Source organism: Mercenaria mercenaria, chromosome 2 (assembly GCF_021730395.1).
Source record: "Mercenaria mercenaria strain notata chromosome 2, MADL_Memer_1, whole genome shotgun sequence".
NCBI lineage: Eukaryota > Metazoa > Mollusca > Bivalvia > Venerida > Veneridae > Mercenaria > Mercenaria mercenaria.
The window spans coordinates 20,143,914-20,166,138 of NC_069362.1; the positions used below are offsets into that span (position 1 = coordinate 20,143,914).

Below are 22,225 nucleotides of genomic sequence, written 5' to 3' on the forward strand. Positions count from 1 at the left end.
ACGAAAGAATTGAGAAAAAAGACCAGAAATATTCATGTGACATTTGTGGACTGAAGGCAAACATCAAGAAGAAAAACGGAAAAGATGTCCTGTGTGTAATGCTGCGTACAAACATTCAAGTTCCTTATCAAGGCACATGAAACAAAAGCTAAATTAATGAAGACCCACTTGTTCCAAAGAGTCAACAAAGCTTTGCTTCAGTGTATTTTCTATTCGCAATCATGTGAACAAACAGAAACAACAGTTTTCTCAATTTTTCAAAAACAAATTCAGTTGAATAGTCTTTAAGTTCTGTTCTACACAAGCGTTATAAAATATAATAAAGGGAGTTAATTCCGAAATGGGGCAGCGAAGAGGTTTGTTACATTGGTTGATAAATTACTTAAGAAAAATTGAGAAGACTATTGTTTCTGTTTGTTCTGTTTTCCTTGAGATGACATGTTTCTATATTTTATCGACGATTGCTATATGGGCGGTCGTTTGTATGCGAGTAATTAAATCACTCGTGCTAAGCACTCGTTATTCAATTAATACGCATCCAAAGTCCCGCCCATATATTATTCACCTGATAAAATATAGAGACATACTTTTATTTCTTAAGTATATTTCATCCCTATCAAGGTCCGAGGCCCATCCTGCATGCTGGATTGTGTGGTATTTTCAACACTAGCGGACATGTACATGCATGAAAACTTGATACATTTATATGTAAGCTATATATCGGACACGAAATATTGTTATTTAACTCTATATAATAGGGCTGAGTCCCCCGTGAGACTTGACATTTGATTTAGTCAGCGCCGTGCTGTACATCGTATGCTCTCAGGCTTTATAAAGTTATATAAAATTCGATTTATAACTGTATAAGATATAGCCCGAATTCGTAGCTTACAAACTGAAGGACAGTAGCAACAAAGCATACCAATAGTTGCCAAACAGATCGATCACTAATTATGTCTGTGAATTGTACTAGTGTAAACATGCTTATTACCGGTGTCGTCGTAGACTTTGGCGAGAAGCAAATGACTTTCCACAACAATGGAACGGCAAAGTACCAACATGCTCTTTCTCATGGGTATATAGATTTCTTTTGTACTTAAAACTTCTTCCACAAGTTCCACAGAGGTTAGCTAAATCACCCATTTCTGGATCGGCCATGCTCCTGAAAAAATGACTTGGTGGACTAGCGTAAAATTGTTTTCTTTCTGGATTAGCATATTCACAAAATACACGTTTTTCCTTTAACTGATACTATGATTTCGTATTAAATATGTTTCATTCAGGTAAATAGAAAACTTTCTTTGCGAAAGCATGACCACTGGGAACAGGATTTGTATAAAATGCATGTCAAAAATAATATTTTCTTGGTGGATAAGCCAATGCGATCGGGCCTAGTAGAAAAGGTTTTCCAGGGTGTTTGTATATTTAGCGACAGTCTAGAAGCAAACCATTAACATGGAAGATAGAATACTGTTTTCTCCTTCGCATGCAACATATTTCATAAAAATTGGTTGAGAAATAAAAAAACTTACATTGATTCGAAGATTTGAATCGACGACTTTTGTTGATAATTTCTTCTTTGCGGAATAGCGATATGACATGCAACGATCACGTGATTCGCCACCCTGTGTACGGGAGTTTACAAAGAGAGTAGTACTTTCTACAGCTGAAGATTAAAACGAACTTTCTGCAACTACTTTTGACCTATAGTAAAATCATCGCATGTAACGAGAGGTATCGGTACATTAAACTATATAACGGACAGTAAATAACAAAGGATTGCGTCACAACTGTTTTTAATTATTTTTAACTTCCAATTGAAAATTGAATTACAAAGAAAACACTGTAAATTAATTCCGAAGTATCTTTGACATTTTTGAAACTAGTGTCAGCTACAATGACTTTCTTTGGTTACTTTATGTTCTGTTCAACCTTATACGAGGTAAATGAAAACAGTCGATAAGAGGATCCCTTAAAGAACGCCGCCAAGCAAAACATTAGCAGACTCGGTCTTTAAGAGCTTTTTATTGTTGACTTTATCATACCATTTGTTTTTACAGTTAAAATATAACTACATGTTTTCTAGCATAAAATTCAAAAGCAAAAAGTCAAATGCCTATGATGATGATGATGATGATTATGAAGCTGAGGATGATTATACAATTTCTAACTCGTTCTAAGGAAGGAGTAGGGAGTTAATTAGACTTCCAAAGTTATGTTCCGCTTCTAGTATGTACAAAGTTATTTGTGTGATGACAATGTTGTAATAATACATGTATTTGCTACGTCAAAACATTATGTAAGGGAAAGTCGAAGACCTAGAAATGATCAAGTATGTTCTGCTGTGTTTCCATATTTGTATTTATACATAACATAATAACATTTTATATAGCTAAAAGAAACTTTTCAATTAAATGGATTATAAATTCTGACTTTATTGTGAAAGGTCATATACGTATTCCATAAACCTGTAGAACAAATCCGTTTAGATTTGAAGACATGCCAGAAATAAAACAAGATACCCAGACACACATTTTACAATTTATTCATCAATATAGGGAAATAAATCTACAGGGCAAAATCATATATGATGAAATATAGCTTTATTAAATGGCAACATTCAAAGAATGCAAAAGAAACAATACAAATAACACGTTAGAATTGAATAAAATTATGGAAAGTCTGCAGACGGATCAACATGCTACTGTCCAGACCCTCTAACCCCGGGTTGAGCAGAACTCAACATTTGAGCATATTACAAATACCAAAATAAATTTTACAGACATTCCTTGAAGACACAAATAAAGAAACGTTTTAATTCTTGAAAAATACTCGTTTTTGAATTTATAGTGTCATTCAGTTATAATTTTGAATGAATAACTAAATCGTCATATACTTGATAGTTTGAAAAGATATTACAATTATATGTGTTAGTAAAATTCAGTACCTAACCGTAGAGGCACTATTTTCTGAATTTCGTCACAACTGTAAAATGTTTATAAACATGAGATATCGTGGCACGTTTGTAAGATATTCGACGTATAATTATTGCAAACCAAATGAAGACAAAGGTTTGAAATGGCAAATTGTGGCAAAACAATTTTTTTCAAAATACTAAACACATTTCACATAATGACATGAAAAGCCCTGGAAAAGCTTACAAGAAATTGTATCGATTTACTATAATATAATAAGACATATTTACATTTAAGGTTAAAGTATAGTAATTCAGGTCCTTCATATAAACAGTAAACTCTTGATACCACATGTTCAGTAATTTAGAGCATTTCAGTGATATAAAAACAATACATAGCCATATAGCATAACATGTCATAATACCAGAATTTAAAAAAAAAACATATTAAGACTTTATGTTACATGAAAGAAATATAACCCGTTTTGAAAGACAGCACCCTCTGAAAATGCTGCTATGAAATTTGCTTTTAGGCAATTCCGAGTCTGTAGACATTTTTTCTTAATGAATAAAGCTAAAACCTGGAGATTCAGAATGAAAGTGGTCTAGATCTTTTTTCAGTACAATAAACAATAAAACGTAGCCAAAGATAAAAATGCCACATACTTGTACGCTTCATAATACCATATCTCTTCAAAAACATGGAACTACATTTTTGAATACTTCACATCATGTTACACTAAGTAGTCACTTCCTATATGGTTTAAGCAGTCCTTTACTATATAAAACTAGTATGTATATTTTCGTGTAAACAACCTTTTCCGCGAGATTAAAGGCACGATCTAACTTAACAAAAACATAAAGACGATAATGCATTTCGAAATAAGAATGTATGTAACTCAAAAATAACATTTAATTATAGGTAAATCTTATTTTTCAGACAGTTAAGATCCAAGCTGACTCGACACGATGTGATATTATTATATAATATTGAATTAAAAGAGCTGGGATTGTATTTCTTTTGATAAGGCAACTACAATTTGACGTAGGCAAGTTTTTTTGTTGAACCAATTTTTCCTGATACTTTTATTGCATTAAACGCTTATAACGCATATTGGGCCCTCTGAAGTATCCTAAAATCGGCAGAGCGATATACGGATTTACCAAAACTGCCAATGTGCTTTTTACCAGTCTAAACACACAAGACATAACATGAACTTTTTTAAATATGTACTGAACCAATTTGCATATCTTAAAATATGAACTATTACTTTATAATATATGTTACCATAAAACTAATTGTTTTATATGTATAGGAAAAAATGTATGTCAGGTTTAAAAAAGTATACACCTAGGAGCCTCCGTAGCTGAGTGGTTAAGGCTCATTGACTTCAAATCAATCACTTGCCCCTCATCGACGTTGGTTCGAGCCTCGTTCCGGACGTTGAATTCCTCATGTAAGAAAGCCATCTAGCTGGCGGAAGGTAGATGGTTCTGCCAAGGTGCCAGCAAGTGATGAAATAATGCACAGAGGTGCTTTTGTGGTCTTCCTCCGTCATCAAAAGCTGGAAAGTCTATGATTGTGGCGGTGTAACGCTAAACTCAACCAAAACAAAATACGCCTAACAAAAGTATATCTACCTCTGCACACTAAATTTATATTACTACTAACAAAAAAACATTTGAACAAGAAACTGCTTTACTTGACATTTAATTATAAATGTAGCTCTCCAAACACAGTCTTCTTATATATTTCGCTTACTTAAATATATGTGTGGAGAAATTCTTACATCTTCATAAATTATTTGAGTGAAAGATGGGTGCTTTTGTTTTAAAACAAATTCTCTTTTGTTTCATTTCTGAACAGGCATAACTTTATGTGTTTGCAGACGAGAAAGGTATATATGTACATCAAATGTAAAATTAGCACGATGTGCGTGCTGTAAAATTCCTTCTGAAAACGTCCATCAGAATCAGTTGTATTCAAAGTAAAACACAATTATGGTAACATTAGCCATACCGTAAAGTGGGTATCAACATACAGTTGTGAATACATATTAGACACAAAGAAGCTGAAACTATAATACAAATCCATTTACTACCATACGTCCGGCACTGCATTCAGCACATTCAGCACGCACATTGTGTACCTAAATCAGTAGTTGTTGTGTTTTTGTATTTGACCGGTTGACTGGTGTTCTAAAAGGCCAACATTAATATAAGAGTGTACTAAACAGTCTTAAAATCGAAAGACTGTTTGTATTACTGAAATAATGAAGGTAATCACTGCCACAGTTACGTAGTAGGCAAGTATCTGCTGATGTATTGTACATATTGCAACTGACTGGTATAAGTTATTTTAATATGTATGAAAATTGTGAGAAATGATAATGTAATGAATTGATATATTGCAAAGTAGCATCAAATACCTGCTGTCCCAGAAGTTATATATATACATTTGAGCCGTGCCATAGGAAAACCAACATAGTGGCTTAGCTACCAGCATGGAACCAGGATCCATGCTGTTCGCTAATAGTTTCTCTAATTGCAATAGGATCTGAAAGCGAACAGCATGGATCCTGACCAGACAGCACGGATGCGCAGGCTGGTCTGGATCCATGCTGGTCGCAAACCCACTATGTTGGTTTTCTCATGGCGCGGCTCAGTTTACTTCTCTAAAGCAAATTAATGCGATATGCTATGAAAAGAATGATATGATTATTTCTACAATACGTCATTCTTCACCTCGAAAAAAAAACATATGCTATATTTGCACAATGGACCGTTTCAGTGTATGTCACTAAATAATGCTTTTCCAGAGTAGATACTCCGTCTCTGTCATCTATGGTAAGTAATTCCATCCAGCTATGATATAGATATAGCAATTCATTTATTCATAATTTATATTTTAGAAGTTCTAGTAGAATCACTATCACGTTCGTTCATTGTTTTACATAAAACCACACCATGAAAACGCACAATCTATGGTGTGGATTGTGTAATGAAATTCGCTAAACACACCTATTCTAATTATACGTTGACAATGTATGCTCAACATTGCTGTACAGGCTCCTCAAACCACTACAGACAAACCGACATCAAGCTGGATTTGTAAATCGACAGTATTTCCAACTTTTCACACAGTATGTGTTTTGAAACGAATCCAATGGTTGTTTCTTGCACGAATACCAAGTAGTTAACGACCGTTATCATCCACTTATAAGGAACAAATGTTCTCTTAAAATCCCACATAAAACAATAAATTACAAATTGTACATGAAATACGACTGTCACAAGTAATCATCTGGTTTTCGTACTATGTTCCTATTATTTGAAATCCGTCGAGGGTTACTTACATCCGGATCTACATATTCTGTCATTGTATGCATTAGAGAGCCGTTTCTCTCGCTATATTTCTCGGACATGGCATTGACGCTGGTCGGAAATAGAGTCCTCCGAAACCGGAGTTTACTCCGAAACTTTTTACAAGGTCTACATGGACACCAGCAGAAAACCCGGATAAATCCCTCACGGAACCTGAAAACAAAGAAGTTCAGTAAACAAAAGTAAGCCCAATTTTACCAAGCGTTCTCCTCAGCATAAATAATGGCATATTTTAGTTCTCTTTCATACAGACAAGACAGATATATTTTATACTGAAATAAGCTACATGTATATATATTCTGATATTATAACGCGAAGAATGAAAACGAAATGAATATTATGTCTCGTAATAGACATCCTGACAGGAATTACATTTAACTAATTGATAAAAGTGAGTTAACGATTGTTTGTTTCTTGACAAATAAAATGTGTGTCCGCAGAAAAAAATGACAGTAATTTTAAATAGAGTCGCTAAATGGAAAATAAAACTATATAAACTCGTATGCATTAGTTTTGTACGAAACTTTACTGTTCTTTTTTAATGTACATTCAGTTTACACTTGTAAAAATGATTCGATTTTCAGTGTTTTTCTTTGTAATTCGGTTGTAACAGGCTGGTTGTTGTTAAAACAAAATGATATTTTAAAATAAAAAATGAATATCGTGAAGAAATCACTAACCTAGAATTCATCCAACAGTAAATGATAGGATTGTACATAGAATTACTCATTGCCATCAGATAAAACACAATGTAGATCTGTTGAATGTAATCAAATTCTGTCACATCTGGGTGATGATTTGTTAATAGGAAATATAGATGCATTGGCAACCAGCACACAGCAAATATAACGACAACCACTATCATCATTTTCACAACCTGAAAAATAAATACAGAATTAATATCACATTAATAAACATTTGCGACCTTGTTAAAGTACGAAATAATCTGACCTATCACGAGGACATTGTGAAACACGCGTTTAGCGTAGATTTATTATATGATTTAATTTAAATTATTAAATCAAATAGTGTTGATTGACAACAGATGTACTTGCCTTGAAAACATACTAGTGTTAGGATTAATAAAAGGCTTTATTAGACCTGGCAATACGAGAAAAAATAGTCATTATAAACCTATTAAATAATGTGCATTCTTACATAATAATACACGGGTTAGGATGACCTAAATAGATCCTATTCATTGATTCTATGAAATAACGGATTCTAATGGGTTTTGTTTTATTTGAAACATATTAATCTACGCACTTTAGATCGGAGCGAGTTGCACATTTAAGTATTTCAAAACTTCACTGATAACTTGTGAGATGTTATTTCATTTTCCAATGGCCGGACAATTTAATCAATAAATGAGAATAAGTCTAAGAAATATATTAGTTTCAAACCACATTTATATTATTATCTAAACAGGACAGTAAACGTTTTAATTTGGAAAAACTGATTTTGAAAACTTATTTAACATATATTATTTTGGCAAGTTATCTCATACTGCAACACAACATGAGAGGCAACTAAGTACCTTTCGTTTTGACTTCACTCTATCATGTTGAACTGATGTTTCCTCGCCGATTGCCTGACTGCCCCATAGTTCGACACCAACACGAGTATAGGTCACTGTCAAGGTCACCAGAGGGAAGACGTAATTCAGTATCAACAACAGATAATTATACCTAGAACAAACAAATACAAGCTGTAGTGTTTCAATTTTTAACAATCTAAACCACATTCCATACTACTAGTATTCGTATTCCCTATTAATTAGGTAGTAATATTGATCCAATGATTAAATTTTCCCTACCTTAAAATAGATAAGTTTAGTATGTAGGAGTATAAAAGCATTATAACAATAACTTTCTTAGGGGAAAAGCAGTCGAAAAAGGTTTGATAGTATTACCACGAACATCTAAGTAATTATATACATTTCTTAAATGCCTACACCAGATCATTTTGGTAAGACCAGCACAATGGTTATCAAACATTAGCGACGACATTGAGTGAAGTTAGAAACTTATTTTTTTTTTGTATTATCAATAAAATATCTATGTACAATTAAACAATAGCATACATGGACAGAAAGATGTAATAACATTCAATTTCTTCAATCAAGACATACGGACATTTATAAAAAAACGTTTTCAAGAGAAATACTCTTACGCAAGATCATTCTCTAAAGACCAAGTAGACTGGCATATTGTAGTTCCCGGGTACGTTATTGTGGTGTAGTAGATTAAGTTCGGCAGCGACAGCGCAATGGAGATCAACCAGATAACAGCTATGGCAGCTATCACGTGTCGCTTCGGCATTCTCGGCCTCAGTGGATACAAGATGGCAGAGTACCTGAAAAAAAAATGTTTGAGCCTGTTAGCGGAAAGTTGAATGAGAGGAAAGTGTAGCGTCCTTCGGCTTTCTTGTTTTACAGGTAATCGCATGTGTTATGCTGTAAGAGCTAAGTGAATATAGGTTATATGATCGTATTAGAATTTCAGACAGAATTTTCTCACACCTTTTTTTTGATATTTGCCATAACTCAAAAAAGTTAACGCAGCGTATCTTACTGAAATCTGGGTGTTACAACTATATTAATACATTCACATTTTGTTCTTGCTCTGCATTAAAGCTAATATTCATCAAACATCGCCCGAAAAAAATCAATGCCATTCATACACGTCTTCAGTTCATGTAATTTTCTCAAATTTCGTATTGGTTATCATACAATTTTTATAAACGGTGACATACGTAATAACTGCAGTGCAGGTGAAAATCTAAATAAGAGCGTATGTTGTGATTTGAAAAAGCCATGCGAAGCCCTTATCGATTTCTGTGTTTGAATTGATTACTGTTAAAAATATCTTCCTTAAAATCGGCATGGTATTTAGTTCTGTGTATTCGATATATATTTCAACATTTTATTTTTTAGGGTTCTGTCAATAAAATGTAAATATCAATTAAAAGCCGTTATATGATTAGTTTTTAGAAAAAGTTTACGATATAAAACATAAAAGTGCGATTTATTTTTCTATGTTCTGTTGTCAATGTGGCGCTCATTGTGTCTGTATATTAGGCTAAAAAATCTGCTTGTGTTTTATGCTTTCAACGATATTTTGTTCTTTTTAAATTATCTAATTTTAAAGAAAATCAACAGATCTAAGACTATATAACGTGTTGTTATGAGAAAACTCAAATGACGACCACTCGTATATTAGTTTCTCAATAATTCACTGTTCCAACATTATTGTGTTCGGCCAGATAAATCATTACATGCAAATCAGTTTTAGATAATGAGTCCATTATGTTTCTACTACCGGCTTTTTTCTTGTGGTATCTTTATTCAAACACGCATTCAACAATGTTGAAATAAAACATATTCTCCCTTGTGAGTCCTCCATGAAACACATTCCACGTGCAGCTCTGATAAAACTAATTCTTTTGTTTACTTCCATGTGTTACTTCGGAACACAATTCGTTTGATCTGGATAATTTACAGAGATATTCCTTTTTCGTATAGACTTGTATCATAATTTTCTACCGGCGATCTCGTCATTTTGTAGATAGCGTTGTTATTTAAAACCAATATCAAATCGTGATATAATTTATAGCTCAAAATAAAAGGATAAACACCCTAATGACATTTCGTGACTATTGCAATGAAAAGGAAGATTTTAATCTAAATAACTTGATTTCCTTTTAGTGCGGGCTATTTTAGGATTTATCTACCTGGAAAAAGTGCGTAGCAAGTGGCTTATACACTTTTCAAAGGTAGATAAAACCTTTCTTATTTTTTTTTTCATTCAGTCTAACAACTTGGATGTTACATAAGAAAATGGTATCAAATCCGAATACTGTGGCAGCTGATTATATCTTAAATTGTGTACGACCTTAAATTGTTATGTGCTTAAAATGTGATCAATATGTGGTTTTGTTTGCTCCGTATATGAATCAATGCTTTTTTATCATTATCTGTTATTTATCATTACGCTTGTTACTCTGTTTAGATCGGAAAGGAAAATAAATATAAATTTGTCACTCATTTTTATTTTTCGTTTTTTTTTAATATTGTTAAAAGATATATGAATTCTGCAGCCTTACCCTAACCCATGACGCAATGGTATGCAATTATAATATAAAGATTTGCCCCACAATAGTCAAAACTGTTTTGTACCCATAAGCCATTCAGTAAGTGTTTTATAACATGACATGTCAGATATTTTTAACATAAGACCGGCCGGCGATATTTATGTGTATTACCTCATCAGCATTTAGGTCGAAGCGAATGTAAACAAGAGGGCCATGATGGCCCTATATCGCTCACCTGAGTTTAATTGCTTTCTTGAAATAAATTCTTTGCTAAAGCTAAACAAATAACCCCATGAGGTGGGGTCAATTTGACCCCGGAGGTCATGATTTGAACAAATTTTGTAGAAGTCTACTAGGCAATGCTACATGTCAAATATCTAAGATCTAAGCCTTCTGGTTTATTTTTAGAAAATTTTTGAAGATTGTCCTATGTAAAATCAAGTGACCCCTGGGGTGGGGTCAATTTTAAACCCGGGGGTCATGATTTGAATAAATTTTGTAGAGGTCCACTAGGCAATGCTACATATGAAATATCTAAGCTCTAGGCCTTCTGGTTTATTTTGAAGATTTTTCTATGTACAATCAAGTAATCCCAGGGGGCGGGGTCAATTTGACCCCGGGGGTTATGATTTGAACAAATTTTGTAGAAAGTCTACTAGGCAATGTTACATATCAAATATCTAAGATCTAGGCCTTCTGGTTTATTTTTAGAAAATTTTTGAAGATTTTCCTATGTAAAATCAAGTGACCCCTGGGGTGGGATCAATTTTGACCCCGGGGGTCATGATTTGGACAAATTTTGTAGAGGTCCACTAGGCAATGCTACATGTCAAATATCTAAGCTCTAGGCCTTCTGGTTTATTTTTAGAAATTTTTTGAAGATTTTCCTATGTAAAATCAAGTGACCCCTGGGGCAAGGTCAATTTTGACCCCGGGGTCATGATTTGAACAATTTTAGTAGAGGTCCACTAGGCAATGCTACATGTCAAATATTTAAGCTCTAGGGCTTCTGGTTTTTGAGAAGAAGATTTTTTAAGATTTTCCTATGTAAAATCAAGTGACCCCTGGGGCGGGGTCAATTTTGACCCTGGGGTCATGATTTGAACAAACTTGGTAGAGGTCTACTAGGCAATACTTCACACCAAATATCTAAGCTCTAGGGCTTCTGGTTTTTGAGAAGAAGATTTTTAAAGTTTTTCCTTTTGGTTGCCATGGCAACCAGAATTCTGTATGGAATTCAATTCTTTGAACAATTTTTAAAGAAGACCATCCAAGGAACAACCCTGTGAAGTTTCATCAAAATTGGCCTGTTGGTTTAGGAGGAGATGTTGTTTAAAGGAAAGTGTGGACGGACGGACGGACGGACGACGGACGGACGGACGGACGGACGCCGGACGGTGAGCGATCACAATACCTCACCCTGAGCACTTTGTGCTCAGGTGAGCTAATAAAAAGCTGGTAGAATAGGAGTAAATACAATAATGAAACCACATTAATTTAAAAAGAAAGCCATGAAACAAGTATTGCATTTTGTATAATGACATATTTTTCGGGGAGTGGGGTGTCATTTGTTTTCAGATACATTTTTTTTATAATTGACAAATCCTTTTTGAAACGTGATATATAACAGAGATGTTTGTAAAGCACGAATGCTCCCAACCCCAAGATGGTCTGTCCCATTTTTCGATTTGAAGTTACAATGATACTGACCTTGAATCTACCCCAACACATTACCAGTCATCTAATGACCACATTCAAGCGATCATCCTACGAAGTTTAAAGTGTCTTTTAAAGTTTAAGGATTTGAACCGGGGATGAATTTAATTAAACGGCGTTTTTCTTAACTGACAGGTACTGTATAAAACAAAATGTATTTAAGAAATAATTTATAGCAAAAGAGTGTTTTAACACTATTTATGCACGATGGGCGGTTATTCGTCGGGCGTAATAATTTCACGAGGGCGCAATTATTTGTACGACGCATATCCGCCCGAGTGTATAAATAGTGTTAAAACATGGCTTTGCTATAAATTATTTCGATTATAATATGCCCTCAATCTAGCATAGTATATAAAATATAGAAGCGCTCTTTCTTGGTCGCAACAAAAACTTTGACGTCACCGCACGTTAACGTGACGTCATTCTAGCGTAAGAGTGTTTTAACAGAGATAAGCATATTAGAATAATATATATTCATCGTGTGTAAAAATGAATCCCAGGTTTTCATTTAATAAAAACGTATGTTTCACGTGTTATCTGCAATCGTTCGGTCGTAGCCTCTGATTTAGGAAACGTAAAAATCATTCTATCGCTTTCAGACTGCGGGGCTAAGAATGCTTCTTGTAACTGTAGTCAGTATATAACGTGCAACTGAGAAAGTTCAGCATAGATATTTCTCTTCTGACATAAAGAATGATTACATTTAGTAGATAACGATGTTTTACTGAAAATATGAAACTCTTGAATAATTAACTGAAGCTGATCATTGAACCACCCTCGATAATAGTTGCTCATTAGTGAGATAATTTCGAGTACCAATACAGATACAGATACGAGTTTGTCTCAGTATCGATAACACACGCGAATTTCTTTTTCTTTTTTTAGTTTAGACAAAGATGAGCTCCCATGATATTGTAATTAAAGCGTAATTATTGTACATTTTTCTATACAATACGTTATTGAATTTCTTGTAAAAATGTAACCTGTTGATATTTAAATGACTGTTACTTACGACTGCTACGAAAATTAAACAATAAATAGCCATACGAAACCTCTCCACTTTCTATTATTGTTCCAAATTTGTTCGAGTATCAAATTAGTATCATTTTTGATACATAGGTTCGTCATTTAGATTGGACTTTAGAACATGTAAATTGAAATTTTAGTCCGAACTACATGCATCTTGAACTTTGAAGAAAGTTTAACACTGAACATTTTCCAAACTCGTATTTAAAATATTCGAGTTTATACCCTTATATTGCAAAGAATATTTTCGTTGCGAAATCGAAATACGTTTTTTCTTGCAGAAATAGGGCGGACATTTCTTATTTTACTAGACCTTTTCAATCAAAAATAAAAAAATTCAAAAAAGACTATTAAAGAGATTTTGAATAGTTTTAGATTATAAGGGTTACGGATTTACAAGTGTGTGTGTGTGTGTGTGTGTGTGTGTGTGTGTGTATGTGTGTGTGTGTTCAAAAAGCGCATTATATAGGTTTGGTTTTCAAATTGAATACTCTAGCTGATCAACTTGCGCCTATTTTGTAAATGATTATTCGTCCACACGATAACGCAAAAACAATGTCTATTACTGGTTTTGTTTAGACGCTGCGCTCTTATTATGTGGCTTTTGTCTGTAGTAGATTGTAAAACAACCTAGAGAGGATACTGTAGGATCGAAATACATTTCACCGAGCGGACATCAGATGCAATATTTGCACTCGTGGCTGTTTAAAATATGGTGTTCATGAGTGAACGATATTTCGATCTTTCTCTGACACAAAGTTCATCAGATTAAACCAGTTTTGCCAGCGCAACGTCACGCGCATCGAGCAACATCATACATAATTGCATGAGTGGCAATGCTATACCTGTAATTTTCAGATTTCTTTTATGTGTTAATTCGTTAAAGGGCACATGTTAAGGTTTTATAGGTAATTTTCGAAATAATTTCTGATTATATTCCATTTTCTTTCGCGTTCAAGTGCATTTAGCGACAGTGACATTATAAAATGAAAACCTCAGTACAGTAAAAGTTATACATTAAATCCACCGTTATATTTCGATAAACTACAGAAAAAATATTTAAGAAAAACTATTTAAGCGTGCTGCTTGATCAGTTACAGGCTATGTCAGCTAGAGGCTAACTAATACCTTTATATCAGTAAATGTAAATGTAACAGTAAAATGGCGGTGTTCATAATTTAATGTGCTATTTCTTTTCTACTGTATATTTTTCAATTCTGAAGACTATTGCTATTCGATTAGAAATTGCATTTACATTGCATGTTAATGTATCAAATACATCCTCGACAGTAAATAAACGAATAACTGTCGGGATTGTACAGCTTACATTATTTAGTAGGAACAATAAGTGAATCGAACAAAAAACAAAAATACGCCACTGCAACGTCTTAAGTGTTCGCTTCCATGTTCTTGCAAGCTACTCTCATATCTGACAGACGTTAATTTGAAATAAAGACCCATGATTGCTAATTGCTTGCGCTGGTTGTCCTATGACGTTTCCCAGTTGGCTAATCCAATCGAGTCTCAACCGGCGTCGAGATGAAATAAACTAACTTTCTTCCGGCAGTTCAGCCATTTTTCAGTATTATTTTGTACCGTGGGAGTGTTGAAAGCGGTACTTTACGTCAATAGTATGGTTTTTGTTAGTTTCTCATTGGATTTATTTAATTTAGACGATTATTTTACTTAACACGTACAAATACTAAAACATAAAACTAGCATACCATTTGATCCTTAATAGGCAAACGTCTACAGCCGCTATTAGTACCGAATTAGAAACACAGCCCTCGTAAACGGAATTTGTTTTTATACATAATAAGGTAAGATCATCTGTACATTTCAGAAAAAAATCGTTATAGACAAATAAGTAAAAAACCCGTTTCGTTCTGTAACATTGAACAGTTTATTGCAACTAAGATTTGATGTAATATGCAAACCATGATTTCTGAATAATACGGACTATATTATGGGATCTTACGACAGAGCATTTATGCCAAGTGTATGTTATTTATTTATTTATTATACCAGATTTATATAGCGCCCTTTTCAGGATAAACACATTCAAAGGCGCTTTACGTATAGCAGCCACACAGGGCGCGAAATTCATCCTCTACTACTACAGACACAGAGCGATCTGACCAGAGGGACAAAGTGAGATAAAGCCCCCAGAACAGACAGAGAGAAGTTTTTAGATACAGACATTACAGATGTTATGTATTAACTCGAAATTTCGAGTTACGTATCTCTAAATTTCGATTTACTTAATCGAAATCAAACATACTTTAAATCTTCAAAAACCTTTTTTGTAACATATTTTACTTGTTCGTCATATTTCTTGATAATTTAGACATAACAATATTTGTTTGCCAGCAGTTTATGGCACTGTGTGTCAATCCATTGTCTGTAATTGAATTATTTATATGCAAAGCGTGTTCAACAACTCTTCGAGACTCTAAAACTAATTTATCTGCAAATTAAATCACTGCTGCAAATCAATACGATCTGTTTTATGATGCTATGCCACGTATTAAAGCTGATTTGGAAAAAATACAATTTTATCTCACATACGCTCGGGTTAATGTTACAAAGTCCCAACTGGCCGCGACACGGACTGTTGAAAGTTTTAATTATTTATATTATATCTAAAGTAAACCTGCTGCATCCCGTAGTGATGTTTAAATGTTTCCACCAACGCATCAGTTTTCTACATTCTGTATATGAACTGGCTGTCAAGAATAATCCATATATTTCCATAAATTAATTCGCTGTGCCCAAACCTAAATAGCGATATTATTTTTAATATATATTTAAATGTATGTGCAGTAGCTGTACGGACAATACGTTTAGCTACCAATCTCGGGGTTGTGGGTTCAAGACCTGCTTCTGACAATATCAATCTTTTTTTTTTCGAATTTTATCTGCACACAAGAAATTTGCCACACTTACAGCGAACTTTTAACAATTTTATGGTTCATTTATTGACAGAAATACCCACGAATTCAAGTAAATAGCCTGGCTTCCTGGCTGCTTGGTTATTTTTTATATAAATACTGGAAACAATTTAAGAAGATTTTAAGCCTCTAAAATAGCACAGTTTTATCTGATAGCTGAACCATACCTATGTTTGAAGCAAGAGGCAATAAAAATGCCAATGTAGAAACAACCTTCTGGAGTTACTTCCCTCTTAATGAAGAAAACTGAGATATGTAAATAAGAAAACCATAGGGACGGGAGCCAGTCTAGCTCTGTATTATCATATCAGAAAATACATTATATGGAAGTTACATAAAGTGATATGCCAGTATAAAGAAATTTTTCTCTTTTTTGAGAACCAGAGTGGGGAGATCATGAACATCTTTCTTAATTTGTAATAACGTTTATTGTTTAGTTTAAACTAAAAACATTAATATTTGAACCAACTCAGATATTGCGAGTTCAATCTCAGTGACAATTTGACTGGATAGAATAAATCTGAAATAATTGGTTCTCAATCGAAATTTTGTGGGAAGTGTTCATTTAGCTGACTCTTGATACATAACCTAAACAGGGCTAAAATGATATTATACATGTGTCAAACAATAAAAAATTAAACAACCAGAAGCAGTCAGAACAAGTGTTCCAAATTTAAATACTTATAAAAATAAAATAATATATTTTTTCTGCACATTTGTCCCAACATCCAAGACAAAAATCTGTTTAAAAGTTTATAAATTCAAAATTAATTTATCAAAACCCTACTTTATCTTTTGTCATTTTCGGTCTATGAAACAGTGATTGTTACAAAATACAATCCATTTATATCATTAACAAATATCATCTAATAACATTATGGAAAATAATAGTTGAAAAGTTTGTCCTGCAGCTTCACATGTTACATGAAGAAGATTGAAATATATATTTAACTTATAACGTTTGACACTTATTTTTAGAGTCCAAAGATACTAGCGAACATATATATAAATCATGCTGATGTTTATATTTTAACTGCCTCTTTTCACCAATGGTTAAGACATTTCATGAACATTTTCTCTTTTTCTTTACATAATATATATTAAATTCATATTTATTCAAAGATATAAACAAAATGCATCAAACATTCAAACCAATCTATATGTCTGTAAGAAAGCAATCATTAAAAGTGCGTTCTCTTATTGATGCTTTATGTCAAATAAAAATTAGAAACGAAAAAAAATTCTGAATACGTTAACAAAAAAACCCTTTTAAGGAACACAAACCTCGCCCCCATTCCTTAAAACTAGGTATTAGTACCTTTATTTGTCAAGGAGATTAATGACAGGTTAACTATGATTGAGTGAGTTCTAGGTGCTATTCATTGATACGGAAGTTTTATGCCGCGTTAGTCACGCAGAAAATATTTCATATAAAATAAAAAAATAAAAAAAATAATTTAGCTTTACTTCATACCGAACTCATAATTAATCTAAAGATGTTAAATTACGTCATAAAACTAGTGTGATTTACTTTAGGATTTGTGCGCTTTGAATGTTTGTGGGGAAGACTCAGTTGATTCTATTCATTTGAAGTCTTAAGTTTAACAAGAACTGTCTTTAAAAAGATAGTCGGTACATTTTAGATCATCCCATAAACAAGTTTTGTGTATACGATACAAAAATATTTCAGCAAAAACATTTATTTACTTATAAAATTGAGCTTGAATGTCAGTTACTTTTAACACGTTTCAAACCTCATTGTACAATGTATTTCAACCCCATATTGTTCGTCCCAAGATGGACCGGCATTTTATACGGAGCTTAAACTAATCCACCAAGTACCCGATACATTGCAAATTGCATACTTGACACTGTCAGGTAATATACAATATACAATTATTTGTATTATTTAACTATTCTGATTATTTATTTTATTTTACTTTGAATATGAAAAGCAAATGTTGTGCCGTATTACTAAAAAACAAGCAACAGTGTTTTATCGATAGAACTTCACACCGACGATATCAGCTATAATCATTGTAGAACTTTGGTATGCGAAAATGTAGAAGGTTCGCCCCCTTACGCCCCCCTCCGCCACCTTTCCTAACTTTGAGGTCGATGGTACGCGAATGTAATGCGATATAAATTTCTCAAATAATTGGAATAATTGTATCGATGTTGATGGACTGTTTAATACAAAAATAGCAGCTTTCATCAGAGACTGAAAACACGTAAGATTTAACTGACAATGTTCGTGCTATATTACATCCAATCAAAAGATGCCTTACAATGTTAGTTTCCCAGTCTATATATAACTTTCTATAACAACTGGCTGTGGAGAGCTTGTCGACTTCAAAGCTAAAGCTTAATACGTCTGCGCCAAAAACATAAAACAGGAGTTCAGAACCATAAACTTAAAATAAATAGCACGACTCGGACGCTGTTATTAAATTAATATTTATTTTTCTTGTTAAATTGCGTAAAACAAATCGTAAAAATAAAATATTTTAGTGCTGGGCGAAATTTAGTCTAAAATTTCTTTTGTATCAAAATGCTTGAAAAATATTATTATCTTTTAATGGCTTAGTGGCAGCTATAGCAATGGAAGGTAGCAAGTAGCACTTCATGTTACCATTTGTCATCATACGGCCAAAAGCGTTTCTGTTTCACAACACATGGAATACCATAACATGTTTTCGTATTTTATGTGCTCATAAGTGATGTTTTAACCAAAGTAATCAAGCCTTACATTATTTTTGCTGAAATATCGAAAGCGTTTCATTTCCAATTAAATATTTAAAGTACTTCATCTGATGATTTTATGAAACAATAACGACAAAATAATGTCTGAAAGACTTCAATAAAATGCATCATTTTAAAAATTTGAAAAAGCTTTTCATGCCATTTTAAAACTGTTGGTTTCAATACAGACAGATTATGCTAAAAGGACACTGGGGCTAAAAATTTGTGGTGCACTCATCTTTAATTATGCAAATATTTAAAATTTTCAAAAGTCCTTAAATTTAATGCAAAACGTAAATTTAAGAAAGATATGTGTATGCAGAATTTCTTAACATAAAACAGTTTGTAACATGTCCCTCGAGCAACATCATACGGTGTCTGTATTTAACAGCTTATTCGTTTTGCAAGAGCTTGCTCAAAGATAGATGATTTTAATGACAGAAATCTTCATATCACCAAGAAATTGTTACAACAGGGTTACCGTTATCATAAGCTACGGAAAACTTTTAGTAAATTTTACTACAGATCGTCGGAACTGTTAGAAAAATACAATACGCCCCTTAAAAAACTTTTAAAACTTGGACTTACTTACCCGGAATACTATGGAGATGTAGTTTATAAAATTCGGAAATTTAAATATACACCCTATTTTAATCAAATATTTGTAAAATTGGTTAAAGATTTTTATCAAAAGAGGATACGATGCGAAAATCGTGAAGCACAGTGCATGTTTAGTGATTGACCCCTCTACAGTTAATTGCTACGCTTTCCTTTTTGATGGTGCGATGACTAATAAAGTGTAAGACTCCATGATGCTTTTCTCCTAAATCCTACATATAACGGACGGAGAGAGTTGATTTTGTCTTACAGTTTTCTTAGTCGTGCCCTTAAAAGTTAGGCTCTTGTTGCTCTCACTTCAGACAAGTTGTTGTGTACATTGGTGTAAATATACCTTAAATTTACCTTAATTCTATGCTTTGCTTTACTTATCTGTTACTTTTGCACTAATGTTAGAGCCTTTCTCATCGGGGATTTTATTTACATTGTGTTGTTTAACTTGTTGAAAATAGGGTAAGTGCGAGGATGGCATGCACTAAACGCGTTTAAACCCCCAGTTTCCTTTATATAGGTTACTGACCATTCCAAGCCAGTGCCCCTATTTTCAACTGGTTGTTTTGTTTGTCTTGTATTGTCTGTTGCGTATGTTTTCTTCTTTGTTGTAAGCGTTTTCCTCCGCCTCACTCCCCTTATTGCCCGCTCCTTTCCCTTGCATTTACGCTACTTTTTGCATCCCCTCCCCCTTTACTTTTAGAAAGTTTTCGTGGCTCCTCTTTGTTTTGGCAGCCGAATCCTAAGACGGAACTTGATTGTTTTTTTCCTACTTGTGTGGGTGCGTTTGTATGCTTGTGAGTCTATAACGGTGCCCTACTGTTTCCTTATGTGTTGCTTGTTCGTTTTTCTATATTATTCAGTTGATCGTAGTTGTATGTTTATCTCTGGTACACGAGTGTCTGTGCTATTGTGGTTTACGTTGTAGTGCGACTGTTTTTAAAGAACATGGCATTCCCTTGTATATTCGTCCTTGTTTAACTTTCCCCTTCGGGTTCCTTCCCCCGCCCCGACCCCATTTTGCCCTTTACCATTTCCTTCCCCTCCATCAATATTTAGCATGAATTAATATGTACTTGTTGGATGTTTGAAGCAACCCGTCTGAAATATTTTTCCATTACAGCTTCTTTTTGTTGATGGCCTACTTTGCAAATGCGTGGCTCTGGGGCTGTGTTTTTGGTGCTCTGTGCTTCCGAGAAATCTACCCTTACCTATTATCTTTTGTGAAATATATAGAAAAAGGATGTCTACACTGTTACTGTGTCCATTTGCAATTTTCATTATTTCTGATATACATATGTCAGTTAAAAGCATATTAAACCAAAGGATGGTACAGAACATTACTGTGCACATCTCGGTTTTATGTTTGATTATTTTTAAAACCAACTAAATTGAAAAGTACGTAAATTGCCAAATTCTTGACGGAACGACTTGCCATTTGTTTTCGCGACTTCATATATTACGATACATTCGACTTTTTTCTGTTTTTATATTTACTTCATAAAATAGTAACAAAATACATTCGTATATACGAGTCTTTTGCTATTAAAACACATGAATCGCCGATTTTGCAATGCTCTGCAAGTCTTGAATTGTACAGACAACAGTAAACTTATAATAAATGTGCAAGATATTATAATTTGATTTTTTGGCAGTGGGATTTGCAAACGACAGTTACATTACTTTTTCCTAATGTTTTCAAGAACTGAATAGTTTAACAAGTATCGCAGTTAAAAAGAAGGAAGTTGTTTTCGAAAGTCGGCCAACATTTATTACCAAATCTTACTGTTTTCAGGACACATTTTCTTTCTTTGTAATAAAACCATCATTAGAGATTTGTAAACGAGGCACTGACGTTCAAACAAAAATTAGTTTCTTTTCAAAAAGGTTTTTACGTCTAAAATGTAATAGCAATGTCGCGTCAGGATCACAACTGACATAAAAATGTCTTTTTGCTTTTAAGGCAAATTGACAAAATTGAAAGGAGCGACATAAAATAACATAATTTCTCTTGTATCACTTACGAACCCTGTAACTGATCTCTACTGTAACGATTTATTATTTCCTGTCTCAAGCCTGAAAAAGATTTCCAGGTTTCTTTAATTTATTGTATAGTTTAAATTTTGTTCTAGGCAATAAGTAAAACTGGTATTAAATACATACTCATTATTTATTCATCTTTGTAACATGTAAAAAATGAGGATTAAATGTGTTCTAGTCCTGGAAAGGTATTTAATCCACACGACAGCTTAATGCAGGGAGGGAAAAAAACTGTAAAATCAAAAAGTTCTGTGTATTGTTACCACACAGTATTAACTTTAATGCTATTTATGTATGCTTTTTTATATTTGATATTTGCTACTATCTGCCCAATAGAATATTCCTATCTTCATGAACATCTAGCCTAAGGGGCACATTCTTTTTAAATATACTTTTTTTATACTAATTTGTTTTAATATGCCACCAATTAATATCATTGTATTTTTAAAATTTAAACGAATTATTTCTCCTGAATATAAATATTAACACTTATTCTTTAATATTTTTTTATTTACATCTTTGGTCTAAGAAATGTACACAACAAGCAGAATAATAGTTTCTAGTCGTTTAGGTACTGGGTCCATTTACTGTTTTATATACCTTATCGATATATTATATGATCGCGTTCTTCTTAAGTTGGAGCCAAGTGCGTGACGGGTGTTGCATACCGATATGACAATATCTCTCACGGACAGACTGAGGTCTGCTATTACTTTGCTTCATTGCATTTAAGCCTTTAATGGATCTT

The 22,225-nt window shown here is 33.3% G+C and overlaps 1 protein-coding gene across 4 annotated transcripts in view; it reads right to left on the reverse strand.

The window, feature by feature from the left end:
• Window positions 1-2,008: 2,008 nt before the first annotated feature.
• LOC123563445 (tachykinin-like peptides receptor 99D) overlaps window positions 2,009-22,225 on the reverse strand; it is a 357,242-nt gene continuing 337,025 nt past the window's right edge. For all 4 annotated transcript variants that reach the window (XM_053531853.1, XM_053531865.1, XM_053531862.1 and 1 more), the window contains 4 exons: window positions 8,471-8,653; window positions 7,836-7,986; window positions 6,979-7,175; window positions 2,009-6,451 (listed from right to left, as the gene is read on the reverse strand). In XM_053531853.1, the coding sequence (XP_053387828.1) occupies window positions 6,205-6,451; window positions 6,979-7,175; window positions 7,836-7,986; window positions 8,471-8,653 (778 nt within the window). In that variant the 3' untranslated portion in view covers window positions 2,009-6,204. The remainder of the gene's footprint in view (window positions 6,452-6,978; window positions 7,176-7,835; window positions 7,987-8,470; window positions 8,654-22,225) is intronic.